General features: G+C 33.2%; 1 protein-coding gene across 2 annotated transcripts in view; it reads right to left on the reverse strand.

Moving 5' to 3' along the window:
* Positions 1-546: 546 nt before the first annotated feature.
* The window catches only part of LOC118186859 (uncharacterized), a 267110-nt gene continuing 251333 nt past the window's right edge, over positions 547-16323 (reverse strand). For both annotated transcript variants that reach the window (XM_085825624.1, XM_085825623.1), the window contains 3 exons: positions 14818-15181; positions 11133-11366; positions 547-11023 (listed from right to left, as the gene is read on the reverse strand). In XM_085825624.1, the coding sequence (XP_085681750.1) occupies positions 7276-11023; positions 11133-11366; positions 14818-15181 (4346 nt within the window). In that variant the 3' untranslated portion in view covers positions 547-7275. The remainder of the gene's footprint in view (positions 11024-11132; positions 11367-14817; positions 15182-16323) is intronic.

Here is a 16323-nt window from a genome sequence, read left to right on the forward strand (position 1 = left end):
GAAATGTGTGATGAGTAAAAAATATTATTACCCTAATATCCTTAACTCTCTGTTTGGGATCACAAGGTGAAGTCCTTAGTTAAGATATTCCGGGGATGTGATGGGTAGGATTTCAAGTTCTCACAGTACAGTGTCAATACTCTCTCAATACAGTGTCAAAAAGATCGAATCTTGAGAATTTCAGAAGTTGTGACATATTATTTTCGACAGAAGACTTTAAAGGAAACTAGAAAGGATGTGCAACTGTGGTTAAATGTCCTGGAGGTAGTTTTGTGGTATGTGAGTATCATTATTTTAATAATATGTTATCAGTATGACTTTTATAGAGCTTTTCATGGGGTATGGGATAGAACTTTATTTCTTGTTTATGTGAACTAAAAATGTTTTAATTATGACCTAATAACCATAAGGTTAATTTTAATTAAATTAATAGTTGTGTCAGCCGTTCCTTAATTTTTCACATTTACATCGCGTAGAATGTTTTCGCTAAAAAGGAATTTATATCATTGGTGTTGGATACATATCAATGACAAAAGCAGACTCCAATTTCATGCAAAATGTGCACTATTTATTATCAACAGCGTTCTATTCTCAGCCATTTATTGTTTTTTTTTTTTTTTTACAGAAGCACTTTCTACAAAACCTCTTTAACAAAGGAAACACAAATTTGACAACGTCGAAATGTTAAATTTTCGAAACTGTATACAATGTGAATAAAACAAAAATGAAGACAAATGCACAGTATATTTTATCGTACAACTCATTTCGTCATTTTATAATTTGCATTACTTGACACATAGATCAGGTTGTGTGGAGAATTCTGATTCTTATCATCAAGATGTATATTTCCATAAAAGATTTCTGCATTTAGTGAAAATTCATTTCATGTTTTCAAAATATGTATCAAACTTCAGGCAAACTCTTACCGCGTTCTATGTTACAATTCGAAGCTTAACTTTCTTTTTGTTTAAATGCGTCATCGTATGAAAATTCTACAAACGCATGCACACATACAAACGCATATTCTCTCTGCATTTTATACACGTATTTTGATGCATTAGTATAAAATTGAGCTTCGTGTAGCCGTGCATTTTGGGTGCTTTAGAAAAAATGCTTTTGTAAGGAAAATATTAAAGTTTTTAGTTTGTATGTGTGTCAGAGCTATTTTTGAAGGGATGAAATTTATCAACAGGAATCTACAAAGTTTTTAGTAGATTAGCTGAAATTAAAATCTAAATATTTATATGAAAGAAGAAATTTGTAAAAAACTTTAAACTTTTAACATTGCATAATTTTTACTACTGTATATTTGGCAACCGCAACGATGATGTATGTATAAGATGTTTTTTATGTATATACGTCTCAATGAATGGATTAAAAAAAGAAACCACTATTCTCTTAATATAAATATCCGCACTAAACACAATCCAAACTCATCCGCATATTCGATACATGTGGATAATCAGGATCACATTTTAAGCCAGATACAGTTACTTTTATTTAATGAGTCGCTGTTAGGACATAAGGAGTACTACTTTTCTAAAAACAGATTGAATAAACTTGATGGCATTACGTCATTGTGTTTATTCAGCTTCTTTCCTTTTAGTGAATGTTTTCTTTAAAAAAATTAACATGGCTACTATCATGTATTCTGTTAGCCTTTCAGTGAAAGATTTCTGCTCGTCTTTTATTTCAGCAAATTTATGCAGCTATTACATTTTATACTCAAGAAAATAATGTGAATTTAGAAGTCAAACAACAAAAATCAGCGTTATATTTTCAAAATTTTCACAGGACTAGTTTCGATGGTTTTACCGAACCACCATCCTCAGCTGCAAAACTGAAAATGAATAAGGATTAACCGCAAATGAATAAGGCCTTATTCATTTGCGGTTTTGCAGCTGAGGATGTTGGTTCGGTAAAACCATCGAAACTAGTCCTGTGAAAATTTTGAAAATTTAACGCTGATTTTTGTTGTTTGACTTCTGAATTAGTATTTGTTCGGCGTGTTATTGTGTCTTAAAATAATGTGTTTGTTATATAAAATATTTCACTTTATATGCAAGGAAAAAAAAAGAACATTATTGCACCACCTCTAGTTAAAACAAAATCAAACGTAACGTAACATTCATTAAAAGGTTGGCAGAAAGTAATTGAATGTAATCAAACTTTACATTGTAAGGAAAAAAAATTCCTTAGGAAGAAAGGAGACTGACATAACGTCATCATGTTTGTTCAGTCTGTTTTTAGAAAAGGAATTGCTGTTATGGCTTAACAGTGACGTGACTCATTACATGAAAATAACAGGCGAAAGTATATATAATATATGATGCTTTGCCATCAGAGTTTATATCCTCATTATGCATCGAACCATACTTGATGAGTATGCATTAGAGCTTCTCTTGAATTAAGCAATGCTAAAAATAACTGAATAAATAATAAATGACAAAAATAACTCGTCAAGCAAAACTGAATGTTATATAGTTGTAGCTCAACCTGTATATTATATTTGGGCTGAATTTCCAGTTTAAATGAGTAAATAATTAATTATAATGGAAAAATATACCACATAAACAGTGACTTTACAAAGAAAGGAAATTGTTCAAATATATTTAATACGTATCATAATCTTGTTTTTCTACAAAATCGGAAGTTCAGATATTTGTAGATCCCTGTTATACGAGTTTAAAGGATTTCGTTACATAATAAAATACATTTCTTACAACTTCCGTACTTCTGTTATAATTCAGTCATCGATTCGTGTTTATAAAAGTTAATTACACTATGATGAGAGATACAAAATTATTACAAAACCGTTTTATAGAATTGAAGAATTCATTACTACCGAATTTAAATGCTAGAGTTTATTGAAACGTATTGGAGAAGATGATTTAACAGGAAGAAAAAGTGAAAATCTAGTTTATTTATAAAATTGGTATTTTCATTGTTACGTGTTTACATGAATGCTGAAGCTCCTCGTCTAAAATAATTATTCCTAGCGTAGAAAATTGGAAAAAGGTCATTTCAGTTTATTGTCTTATATTAAAATAAATTAGCGGCTGCTGTCTCAGGTACATGAAAGCATTCATACTTCAAAGAACAGGTTCTTGTTCAAATCTATATTTATATTTATTTTATACATATATATATTTGTATATTCATGAAAGAAATGAAAAGCACCATTCAAGATATTGACAAAAAATTCAAGTTAAATTAGTTTTGTATATACAAATATTTTTTTTTCCTGTTTCCAATCATACACTGTATCTGCGCACAATTTTTTTACAAAGCTAAAGAAGTAAGCAAACGTATTGAAACAGAAGCTAAATTTACAGGCAGTTTTATATACCTACAAGTTGGTATGGAAAGCCCGAGGCATTTGGAAATTACAGCTGAATGTAATCAATGCTTTAACGTCTAATAAATTTTCAATAAAGTTTATTTTAAAGGTTTTTAAAGATATCTTTAGAGAAAAGCCATCCTAAAAATTAAGTTTCTTTTGTTCAGTTTGACTAAAACCTCAATGAATTCTTTAAGGTTCTTTCACGAATTTTATTTTGGAATAAAAAAAAAAAAAACTTGTATCTGTCCTCTATCCATTGCATATCGTGAAAGAAGATAATGAAATAAACTTCAGATTTTATATGTATGCAGTGCCTGCACTACATTTATCAAACAGAATGAAATTTTGCTTAAGCAGTTGTTGGCACACAAGCATCTTTGTTGGTAAAGTACATTGGGTTATAGCTGAATGCATAACTGCAAGCACACTGTACATTCAAATGAGACTTCAGATTACATGTGACTCATTCGGATTTAGCCTTACTTCTTTTAAACAAATAACGAACAGGCTAGAAATAAGAAATGTTTGCTTCAAGGAAGAAAGGCAGAAATATTCAGAAGTTTTAATACAGCAAATTAGGATTATAAAGAAAGTACTTACATATTAGCGTAACCACTTTAGAAGATATCGTCAAGTTTTCAGACTGCGCCAAATACTGGCAACCATGCGCTTCAGTCTTAATAAGAAAATTGCCATTTCCATTAGCGTTATTTATGTTGCATTCAAAGTTGCAACGATTTGTATTGGCAAATCGTGATAATTTTTTATCTTAATCTCAGTTTTAAAATAGGCACTAACGGGATTTGATTACAGTGGAAGAAGCTGCGATAAAATGTAAGCAGGAACGCAGTATTTTACCGCAAAATCACACCAAGGAAAATTTCAAGTACCTATTATCGAAACGTCGCCAAGTAATTTCGAATTTAATTTATTAAAAAAAAAAGTGAGGAGCGGAAGAGCTCAACTGAATTTTCGAAATAAAGACTAATTATAATGCAATATATATATATATAGAGAGAGAGAGAAAGAGAGAGATAAATAATGCTTTGCTACAATTGCTCATTATTTTTCTTTTCTTTACAAAGTTCAGCAAATTGTAGCAAGGTGGTTTCGTTAATATGTAAGTACCAGAAAAAGCATTTACAGCGTAATTTAATTCATTTTTAACTGTAACTGTTCAATTAGAAAAAGAACTGCAAGTATTTGTGGCACATAAAATAATATAAACTATTTTGTAGAAATCTTCCAGTGTGTTTGTGAAATAATCAATCCAGAGGGAAATGAATTGTCAACTGATAAAGCCAATAATAGCACATATCTTCCAATCGAAATAGCCGAATATGCTCCTTCGTTATTTACGTATGAAAAAATAACTTAAAATCGAATTCCATTTTTCAAAACGTGCACTAGGAACAAAAACAATGTAAAATTATTACTAGTTTTTATGACAAGATTATGCAAATAGCGTATCTCCTCTGTTACAACTCTTAGTTCAGTTGAAAGAAACCTTATATATTTATGGTATGACCAAATAAATAAATAGGACACCTCTGTAAAATTAGTCTTAGCAACTGCCACGAAAGATGCTAAAATATTTGTAGAATCACATGTATGACTATACACATTTCGGTCGAGAGCACTAACATCTATCAGTTGACCTAGATGCGAGATCTCTGCCGACATTCACAATTCGATGGTAGCCAGCTTTCATGTTTGACAGGATAATATGCAAATACCACTTAATCTTTAAAATTTCATATTAAGGCATATATAAAGCTACTTATTCCATTACTCCAAATCTATTTATTTCGGCCTGTTCTTTAAATTTTTGCCAGATATTTCCCGAGCGCCCTGTAAAATACTTGAAATGTACGTGGTCTATTATTCGAAATGCTTCAATTAAATAATTGTCATATTTATATATTTTAAAGTTATTAACCCATAGATAAAAGTATTACTTACATTTATGAATCGTCGGGAACTTGTAAAAATAGGTAATCGTACAATTGTCCTTCAAATTTGAAATTTTCAAAATGGCGAAAGGGATTTCTGACGAATGTTTCTTTCGACAATAATTTAGCAACAAAAATTGGCAAGAAAATCCATTCTCAGAAAAATTAGCATATATCTAAACTTTCCTAAAAATTTTTTAAAACTTATTTATAAGACCATGCATGAAATATTCGTTATTTTGTATTGTTTTTATGATAAATTTTGCATTAATAATCTAAATCGTGTTGATATAAAAATGATAAACATTATTAATTTTTGATATAACGAAATTTGAGAAACATTCTATAATAACCGTTAAATGTAAAACTAATGATAAAGCAAAATTATTTCCTTGATAAATAATTTATTTAATTAAACATGTTAATTGTCTAATTAGGATGAAATGTATATCAGAAAATGATATACAATACTAAATCATACTGAAACAGAAACCTGAATTCACTGATCCAAACAGAACGAATAAATGATCTAAATATCAAAATGCCCATTTTTGAAGGAATAATAATAGAAACAATGATAAAAAATTCAATCAGCTTTTCTATTTCTAGAAAAAGTCTTTATCTATAATAGCTCATTAAATTATATCTCATTTCGTGTAGCTCTTATATTTAAAATATTGTTAAAAATTTCTGAAATTTTTTCCAAGTATGCTTGTTTTAAATACTGTGTCTGAATTTAAAGCGGCAAGAAAGATGACTTTTCAAACTTTTTCCTTAGAAAAAGGAAGCGTAGGTTTGTTCTAAATAAAATAATACGTCAAATTTGATATTCAGAAAAGAATGTCAAATTTCCGAAATGCCTTTGACTTTAATTTGTTCACACTTCAGTTACATGAGTTATTAGGCTCAATTTGTATTCCTGAAGCAAAGTTCTTACCGTACACATGCGTAACGGATTCCGACAAGCAGGGAACCAGCCCTGTCATTGAGCACAGTTTGACTCTCATGAAAAGCAACATAAAGAAATTGAAACATTAGAACACTAAAATATTTACATAAAGACAAAACAGTAATACTGGCTAAAGCTCGCGCACATAAATACTTCTATTTGCGCAAGCTTTTAGTGCATACTTGCACTACTAAAGATTAACATGGCGATTGAAAAGAGAAATAATATTTTTCACATAGAAATCATTTAAGAATTGAGTAGCTCGTATGAATTTTCCTCAAATCGAATTATCAGGAACGTGAGCTTCTATAAAATTTACAATCTACAAAAAAACTTACCATATTATCAAAATCGCTAATTTATAAGAATTATACTTTTGCGAAAACGATTTTTTAATGAGCGCTTTAAGCAGGAACATTCCAAGGTACTTTGAAGATTACTTTAGAATTCAGAAATAAATTATTTTTTAAATATTAAGTGATCTAGTTCGGCACTGAGTTTACAAGCCGCGAATTATTAACTTCGAAATTTACATGTATTTTTAGGTGTATATCTTGAAATGAAGACATACTAGTTACATTTCATTTAAAAAGCAAGAGAAAATTTAGAAATTATTTCCTATTAAAATTATACAATTTTTAAATATTCATTAAGATATTTAATGATTTTCTTTTCGTATTCGCTGTCAAATAAAGACATAATAACAGTCGGCTGAAATTTAAATACATCTTACTGCATTTGGTGTATTTAGCATTCTTATGTCTTACCCGCGCTGCTAGCCTGCTGCTGACAAATGTCAAAGCCTGCTAAGTAGAAGTTAGAGAAATAGTCAATACACACGTCATGTGCTCGTCAAACATTTAGTTGCAGTTAACTTCAGTTAACTACGCGAGACAAAATCCTCCTTAGCTGAAGCTTTCAATTCAATCACTTCGGTATCCTTTACCATTTCCTTTCCCTATCTGCAGACCATATACGAACCTTTTAAAGAGATAGTATATAATCTTTGGCATTAATAAATCTAAGCAATTTCATTTTAGGTACCATTTTATTGACCTTTCCATATTTAATCGGTGTCCAGCTTGTTTTACCCCTAACCCCATTAAATCATTATTGTCCATATTGGCTAACTTTGAACCCGTTATACCAGCTTCAGCAAATGTTATTTTGTACTCTGGCAAAAACAAACTTTCTAGCCAATCTGAAACATCTTTCATGTTCCACTGGTGTAAAGGTTTTTGTCGGAATTCTTTATGTTGAGGTATTGGGGGTATAGGTCCCATCATTCTTGGTGAGTCTCTATTTGGCCTCCCTGGTGAGAAAGGGTGTTGTTGCTGTGGTAGTGGAGGTTGTGGTGTCTGAGGATGATGAAGGGGCGGTGCATGCTGTTGGAGGGTTTGAGGGGGCATCATCATCCTCGCTCCAGGATGGGGCAAAGTATTACAGTTACTTTCATGGCGAACCTGTTGATGAGGAGGCATTGCATGATGAGGAGGATATCCACTTCGTGTCATCGTCATTGTTTTGGTAGGAGACGATGTTACATTATTTGGAATCACACCGTGGGGATGATGGTGCATTGGATGGTGTGGATGATCCTGTGGTGATTGCACTGGGTGATAGCCTCTGTACACATGTTCTGGATATGGGTAGTTAACTGAATCTGGAGGCACCACCCGTCTGCTAACAGGCGCGTCCATGGTGGTTATCATATTTTGCTGAGCTCGGCGTTGTCTGGCAAGTGATTCATCACTGAATTCTGGTGGCGGTGCAATGTGCATTGGTTGCACATGTTGGGGTGGAAGTTGAGGTCCCATCTGCTGCTGAGGAACAGCAAAATTAAATTCGGGGGGCGGTGGAACTAGTTCAGCTAGAACTTCAGGTTCGCTCGCCGCAGCCATACGCAAAGAGTCCACCTGAAGACGAATAAGTTGTAAGCTCTTGTCAACACGCTGGCAGAGTTTTAAGCATTCATCATCCTCGCGAGTTTTCGGTGGAGAAACTCTATTAGGAGCCGGAGCAGCAACTTTTGTGTGCCTGTGGTCAAGCAGGCGAGCTTGAGCAGACATTGGACCCGGAACACCTTTCTGTTGTGGAACCTGCTGGTGAAGAATATGCGGATCTTCAAAGGATTCTCGGTTTCGTACGTTTACCATGTGCTCAGACGTGAGTTTTTGGGACAGCTCTCGAGGAAGGTTTGTAGGCAGATGCATCGGCTCCGAAGTGGATGGTGTACTCACATTTGGTACATAAGCTCCACTGGGTTGTGGTGGTGCGTTACGAGGTTGGAATAAACCAGGATGTCCGTGTGATGAAGGTGGCAGCATAGTTGTCGGTGGGCTTGTTGATGTTGTAGGTAACACAGGCACCCTAGTATGATGATGATCTCTACCAGGATGAATGACTGCATCAGAAATTTGTTGAAATTTATCACTTTTAGCTAAACTCTGCCTATTAAGTGTCATTGTATCTGAGAAATATGTAGCTTCAGTATCCCTAAGATCAAAATCACGTTCATTTGGCTTGCGCCCTAAAGTCTGTGTTTTACTAAAGTTATCGATGCGACGCACAATAGTGTTTTTAGGTGGTGTATCTGGCGGTTTTTTAACCACAGCTTCTACGTGATGTGGGATGTTTACTGGCGAAATGACATCTGGACGCCTCCACTCATCGCTGAAGTTAGTGGAAGCAATTGTTGTAGTTGGAGTTTCAGCCGAAAATCGTGTGACTTGATTGTGCGCATCAGAATGCAGCATCGCAGTTGTTAATGAATTTTCTACATCTAAATCAACATCTTCTTCAAAAGTTTTCGGGCATGACTTAGAAGTCTTCATCGTAGCAACAGAACAAACTTTTTCTTGTTCATTTCCTTTTTGTTGAGACCCAATTAGTGTTATACGGATCACATCACTCTTTCGGCGAGGTGAAATGTTTCCTTTCGTAGTCGATAATTCAGTACTTCTTTTTTCAAAATTATAAATATTTTCTTTTACAGAACGAGATTGTGCATCAATAATAGGTGATGTGTTTCCTTGTTCATCATTAACAGTATCAACTTGCAGCATCTTGACTGACTCAAAATTATCAGTAATATCTTCTAACACTTTCACTTCATCAACTTTCGGCTTTTTTGGCACTGCCGGAGCAATTTTCTGCGATGTGTTTGAATCACTTTTATCTCTTAGATCATTCTGAGATAATGCATTTTTTTGATAAGACGTTTCAAAAGTCTCACTTGTCCTCTCTTTAAATCCTTGGGATGGTGATTTTACTAATTTTTCTCTTGTTGCATTTTCTTTTGTTTCTTTCTTCGTTATCTCATCTTTATTTTTCAGGTGTAAAAGCTCATGTGCACTATGTTGGTGAATAAGTTCTTTGTTCTTAATTCTAAACGGAGTTGGAGTTTCCTTAGGTTCTTTCGAAGCTACAACTTCTGTCTGTTTAAGAACTATGGTTGCTTTGAAAGCTATGGGTTCCTTGGCTGGCTTCAGAGTAGAATCTAATTCATTTTTCTCATCTTTAGATGGCATTTGCTTTTCAAATGCATCGCGAATGGCTTTGGCACTTAATTCTTTTTCTACGACGATTTCTGATTTGACATCGGTAACATCTTTTAATTTTGAATTTTCATCAGTTCTTTTAGGCGGAGGTACGGGTGCCACTTTTTTCGTTTGACTACTTGTTTTTTCGCTTATCTCATTAGTCATTTCACAGGATTGGTCAGTTTTCTCATTTCGAACGAATATTCTTTCTCCAGTTTCTTCAGATTGCACCACTTCGGACTCTGTTTCAGAATTTTCTGTTGATTTAGGTTTGTCATTTACGGTGTCTTCATTCTCAGCTTTAACATTACTCGGTGGTTCTTCACTGGAGTCTGGAAGTTTAGTTGAATCAAATGACGTCTGAGATTTTAGCCGCTTTCTCTTTAGAGTCATATTAGTATTTACGTCTGTCTGCTTCACCTTCTTCCCTTCGGCATCCTCTTTTTGGAGATCGCTGTCTGGAGCTTTAAATGTAACAAGACCACTTTTTGTGTCCAATCCAGAAGTTGTATCTTCTTCTTCACTAGAGTCGTAATCCGGTTCCTGCTGAGCTAGTGTGGGGTAGTGCTTAGGACTTGCTGATTCGGAGACCGCAGTGGGAAATTTGGGACCCTGCTGTTTTACTTTCCTAAGAGTACCTCGGCGGTCTGGTTGATGTCCAGACTCCGTTCCAGCATGATCCCTGGATCGGTGAGAGCTTTTGAATGGCGTATAAGCGCTCGCAGAATCTCCACTACTGTTGTCTGCGTCGAGCGATGCCGTACTGCTCCTACCGCCCGGGGTAGATGCAGAAGCTGAGGTAGCATTAGGTGGCATCTTGGGAGGTAATGACTGAGATCTGCTCCCTGAACCTTTCACCATATGCCGAGGCAAAGTCACATCACATTTCTGTATATGCTCTTTTTTGTATCCTACGGTTACAAATGCATCTGGGGACGCGTAAAGTTTAGCGCTGTCCGTAGGCCTGAAACTGGACATGATAGCAGGAGTTTTATGTTGTCTCCCAGTTGTCAAATCCGCGTATTCTCCACGAGATACGTCAACTTTGACAACTTGGCCAACAGGGGGAGGTGGAGGTGGATACGACGGGGGCGGGCAGCTTGCACGTCCACTTGTTGCTTTGTCACCGGATTTTACCACTACAGGAACGGTTTCTGCATATATGTCGGAACCATTTTGCTTGATAACTGTTGGTCCATTTGGTTCTGGAGTTGATGATCTCTCTCGCGTCTTCTCACTAGAAAATTTAAAATATGACTTATTAGACGCAAATAATATTTTCCGAATAAATTATCAATAAATGCTTCTGGGTAATTAAATATAATAAAGACACATCAGAAACCAACCCGTGAGAAATTTTTGAAGCTTCTGGAATAGAATGCTGTCTTTGTAAGGGCTTTTCTCTTCGATTATGTCGATGCTCTCTTTCACCAGAACCTTTAGAAATCCAAGCATGTCTTCCAGCATGCCTGGTGTGTATATCACTCAAACTTCGGCTTCTTCTTTGAACAGAAATAATTTCAAATTCTGGAACTGCTGGAAAGGTCAGTTCAGGTGTACTACTGTAATTTTTCGGCATTCTGAAAAAAGAAAAAAAGAACGAGTATAGAAAATGCTTTTATGTAAGAATAACATAATTCATTTATATAATTTTTATTATATTTGAAAAAGGATCCGAAAGCATTATTTTATTTTAATCAAATATAGTATTTTATTTTAATCAGTTATTTTAATCAAATTTATTAAAATTCTTTTATTATTCTGGCTGTTAATAACTGATAAATCGATTATTTTAATTAAATCATCAATTATTTTTAAAATTAAATATAAGGCCAGAAATTTGATTTTCATAAAACAAAACTACAAAAATTCAAACAACTGAAGTCTCTATTATACAAAATTTTAATGGGACCAGAATGTATTTGGATATATGATTTTCGTATTTAACAAAAATTATTATTTCCTTTTTACTTTGGAAAATTACATTATTTAATTTATATAAACAGAAATGTATTTTCAAGCTACAGATATTTTATTTCGGTATTAATTATATTATTATATTTTTTTAAAAGAAAAGAACAGAAAAGTATGAATTATTTTTAAAAATGCCGGTAACTGTTGATCTCACAGTATTAACATGCAGCTAACACATTTATCATTTCATAATTTTTCATTATTTTTTAAACATATAATGACAATTAAAATTTCTTTACATGAAAACAAATGTTTGCTTGCATACACATGACATAACTAAGAATAATATCCTCACAAGAGGTTTTCAACCACGTCTGTAAACTGAAACGGAATTTAGAGAAAGAAATATGCGACTTGAAAACAAAATATATATAGAATAGAAAAAGAAAGAAGAAAAAGAAAAGACTATATAAAATAGAAAATCAGAGATAGACAAAAATAGATAAATACAGAACAGTAAATAAAAAACTTAAAAAAAAAAAAAAAATTCTGAAACCTCTCAGATTTTATATTACGCCAAAGGTGCGTTTTTTGCATTTGCATACATATACAGGTTTCGAGAGCATCTGGGCTAATGTTCCTTTGGATTAAAAATATTTTAAAAAAGCCTATCTTTACAATGTTCGATAGACAGTCTCGCGCACTGGAGATAAAAATGTTTCTGCCGTTGCTCGCTTTGAAAACCTTCAGTTTGTTTATCAAAAATTCTTTACAGTTTTACAAAATTTGAAATAAGCAATAAAACAAATTCGAAATTCAAAATTCGGGCTTTTAGGTGCCGATATTGAGGTGGAGGACTACGTTATTCAAAACTGGATGGCTCTAGGTAAAGTTGTTTTTTCAAAATTCGAAAAACATGCATACATTCATGCAGATTTTTCATTACTTAAATTCTTTAAATATAATACAGGATGACGATATTTGGTGGCAGCAATCTGAAAAGTGATTCAAACTTTTATAGTGATTCAAGGCAAAATCCCGTTTGGAGACTAATATTTCTTCTAAGCTAACGCTCCTTTGGGCTAATTATCTAGAAAAAGCGCAATCCAAAGAATGAAGTAGCTTAAATCTTACTTCGATTTCCTAAATCTTCGCCCATATCTGTCCAGTAAAATTTTAATAAGTTCGGTTAATCCACCATTCAGATTACTGATGATCGGATAACTGGGACTTTATTATGCCTGCATTTTACATTGAAAATAGTTTGTAATTAGTTTAAGTGAGTAAATCGTGATAATCCATGATTGACTGCCGTAACTGTAAATTACCGAAATATTAAAGCAGCCCTCTTTCCACAAGGAAAGAAAATATGATGGGAAAATACCATTTTTTAAACATTTCGAAGGAAACAAATTAAAGAGGTTTAAATTATATGATACAAATTTAAAGTATACCTTTTTTATGTATGTCCGAGCTATTATTTAGAGTTTGTATTATTTTTACATTTTTAAAAAATGAATACCATCCATAGTTACACAAAATATATAATTAACTTTTCTGCAACAATCATTTTCGAAGTTTTGAATTTTCTTTCAAACTATATTAACGGTAAAATAAAATCTTTCGATCGCATTAATTCAATCCCTTTCTTTCTTAAATTAAATTCTGTTAGACATATAATTTTAAAATTGACACATAATTATGAATTAATTAAAAAATCTGATGTGTAAACCAGATGACTTCCTTGTATGGAACATTAAATTATACGCAATTTTCGTGCATTTCATTTAAACACGAATTTTGGATTAAATCTATTTCGTAGATAGCGCATAAACCACACCAGAATAAATGCACTCTTTAAAGTTCACTATATTTATTTACCACAGCGACACTTCGGCGCTAGGTTCACGTAACAGAGTTACATCTCATTCATTTTATAACTCAGAGTGCACAAAAATTATATCATCTGAAGTATTATCACAAGTTCTATTCAAATACTATAATAAATCTAAAACGATGTATTAAAGTAATTAAACAAATTAAAAAGAAACAGTTTTTCACAGATGATTCAGCGCCGCTTACCTAATGGGCATGCGCTACTAAATGATTCAGTTATCACTTCGCGACAAGGCAAAAATACATAAAATTCAAAATATTTTCATTAAAAATTGGAAGATATAGAAAAACATAAACACCAAGTACAATTAAAACAATTAAAAAAAATGCTTATAATTAAAATTATACAAATGTTTCAACTAATAATAATTTTGGAAGATAATTATTTATCAAGAGAATTAAATCGAAACTGAAATCAAATCCTTCTGAAGTTCAGGATTTTATCTTGGATGCACCGCAGTAGCTTTCTGCTCTATGTGCTAGTTAGTAGTGCTACCCTATCTGAGCTTACCGAAATGACGCAAAAAATGCAAAGGTTCTAGAACAGGCGCCTAAAGCGCAGTTTAATTTTTGTTGGTTAATAAAAATTGCAATCAGCGGGAATAAAAAGATATATTTAAATCGACCACTGAGAGGGCAAGTTTCTTCTTTACGTTTCTATCAAACTGAAAATTATCACATAGACATGTGAATTTGACTGCAGAATGTGATTATTCTTCTGATTCTGCAATTTCATTTATCAAATACAGAATTTTAAAAACCGTATGAAATTTTAGAATAAAAATACAGCAAACAAATCTTTTTCGAGTTATGTTCAGTCGATAATTGGAATTTTTGCTATACGAATAAGTCCATGTCAATGGTTTTCTGAATATATTGTTGCTGAGTTAGCAGATATTACAAGGATGGCATACAATGCATTCTTGAATATTATCGGGCAATTTGCCTAACCGTAAAATGTCAAGTCATTAGCTAAAGCGTAGTCGATCCTGCTACTAAATCAGATAGATGCTCATTTACACAGCTTTAGATTTCAATGTAATAATTCTTTTAACGTAACAAACTTTCGTATTTTTGCTGCCCACTGCCAGTTTCTTTTTTCTTCTATCGTAGTTATGACAAATGTGAAAGTAGTTCCTTTTTTTTTTTTTTTTTTTTTGTAGGGGGGTTGTTGGAAAAGAAAAGCTCTGGCACTGAATAATTTGTCATAACTATCTGTACCTGTAATCGGTATCCTCTTTGCTTCTGTACTGCCTTGAGCGTTTCTGATGCTTCATTTTATGAATGCGAGCGATAGTCGCATATTTGTGTCTTATAGTTCCATGATGCATCGTGACGGACAAATGGCGGGCGAAGAAGTCTTCCAGTTCTGTAGCACTGACGTGGTGGCACGTCTGCCGGGTCCTGATACCAGCATTTGTCTGATTCGTGGATGTGGGTGTGGTGGTTGCCGTTATGGGTGTCGTCGTAGTGGTACTCTCCGGTGTTGCACTATTACTAGGCTTGTTAGGAATACTTTCAATGGAGCTACTTTTTGTGGAACGGCCCTCCGAATCATATTCGTTCAGAGTATGATCCAAGACTTCTGTTTAAAAAAAAAAAAAAACATTTGTTTACATTTTATGCTTATTTTATCGGAATATAACAACTGATAAAACTTTTTATTAAATTAAAGTATATTAAAAAATTACACATATTATTATTGTGAATTCTCTAACACAATTCTCCTGTTTATAAGAATTGCTCATAATTTCGTTAAACATTAAGAAAAACACAAAAAATAAATCCTGCAACCGATAACAAATTTTACTAAATTGAAATTAAGAAACAAATAAAAAACAACTCATTATTTTCTTTACACGTATTTTATAAACTCTACTTGCATTCATCTTTGCAGATGGTCTTGCCTCACTGAAAATATTTACTTGGAAACGTTAGAAAGATTGCATATTCCAGAATTAAATGAAAACATCGAAGAAAACAGTTGTATAGCTCATTAACATAAATACACTATTATGGGGTCCAGTTGTGAAAGTAATTAGTTTGTGAACTGTCACAAACGTCATTCGCGAGAACTCAAAATTTATCATCAGTTTGGATAGAATACACAGGACAAGGAAACAACGAGTTAATGCGGTAGCAATCTCCTGCATGCGGATTTTATCCCATGTGACCTTTTTTTAGGGGGGAGATATGTCAAGGAATCTGTCTTTTTATCTCCAACCCTGGTTAATGCCATAATCTTCGCATTCGCATGTCGTGGTTGTGGTTGATGCCTGTGGTTGTTCCAGGCATCAACCAGAACCACCGCATGCGATTATCACATAAATGCTCGACATATCAGCAAACGTGGACCCTCTGATCTTTTGTGAAATACATGAAATAATCTTGGCGAGTTTGCTTTTATAAAAGCATAGTAAAAGTTGGTATCTGTTGCGCAGAAGGAATATTTCACTCAGTTATAAACAAACTTGTATATAAGTATATGTTAAGACAGAGATAGAAAGATTTCGATTTGTTTGAACAGGTAGAAAGTTTATAGGCTCTCTCTCTCTTTAACCTCACAGAACGAATACTTCAGTACATACTGCAAGAACAGTCTTTTTATGCAATGTTGGTTTAGAATTTTAAGGGAAATTTCTCTTCAAAGCTTCAAAAGAGATCGAAATACTTATAGGGCAATCATTCTAATATCAATAACTGTTATTTATAGTAAAATGAGTCTGA

Source organism: Stegodyphus dumicola, chromosome 10 (assembly GCF_044657685.1).
Source record: "Stegodyphus dumicola isolate Sdum_Otavi_A_Nest chromosome 10, ASM4465768v1".
Lineage (NCBI taxonomy): Eukaryota > Metazoa > Arthropoda > Arachnida > Araneae > Eresidae > Stegodyphus > Stegodyphus dumicola.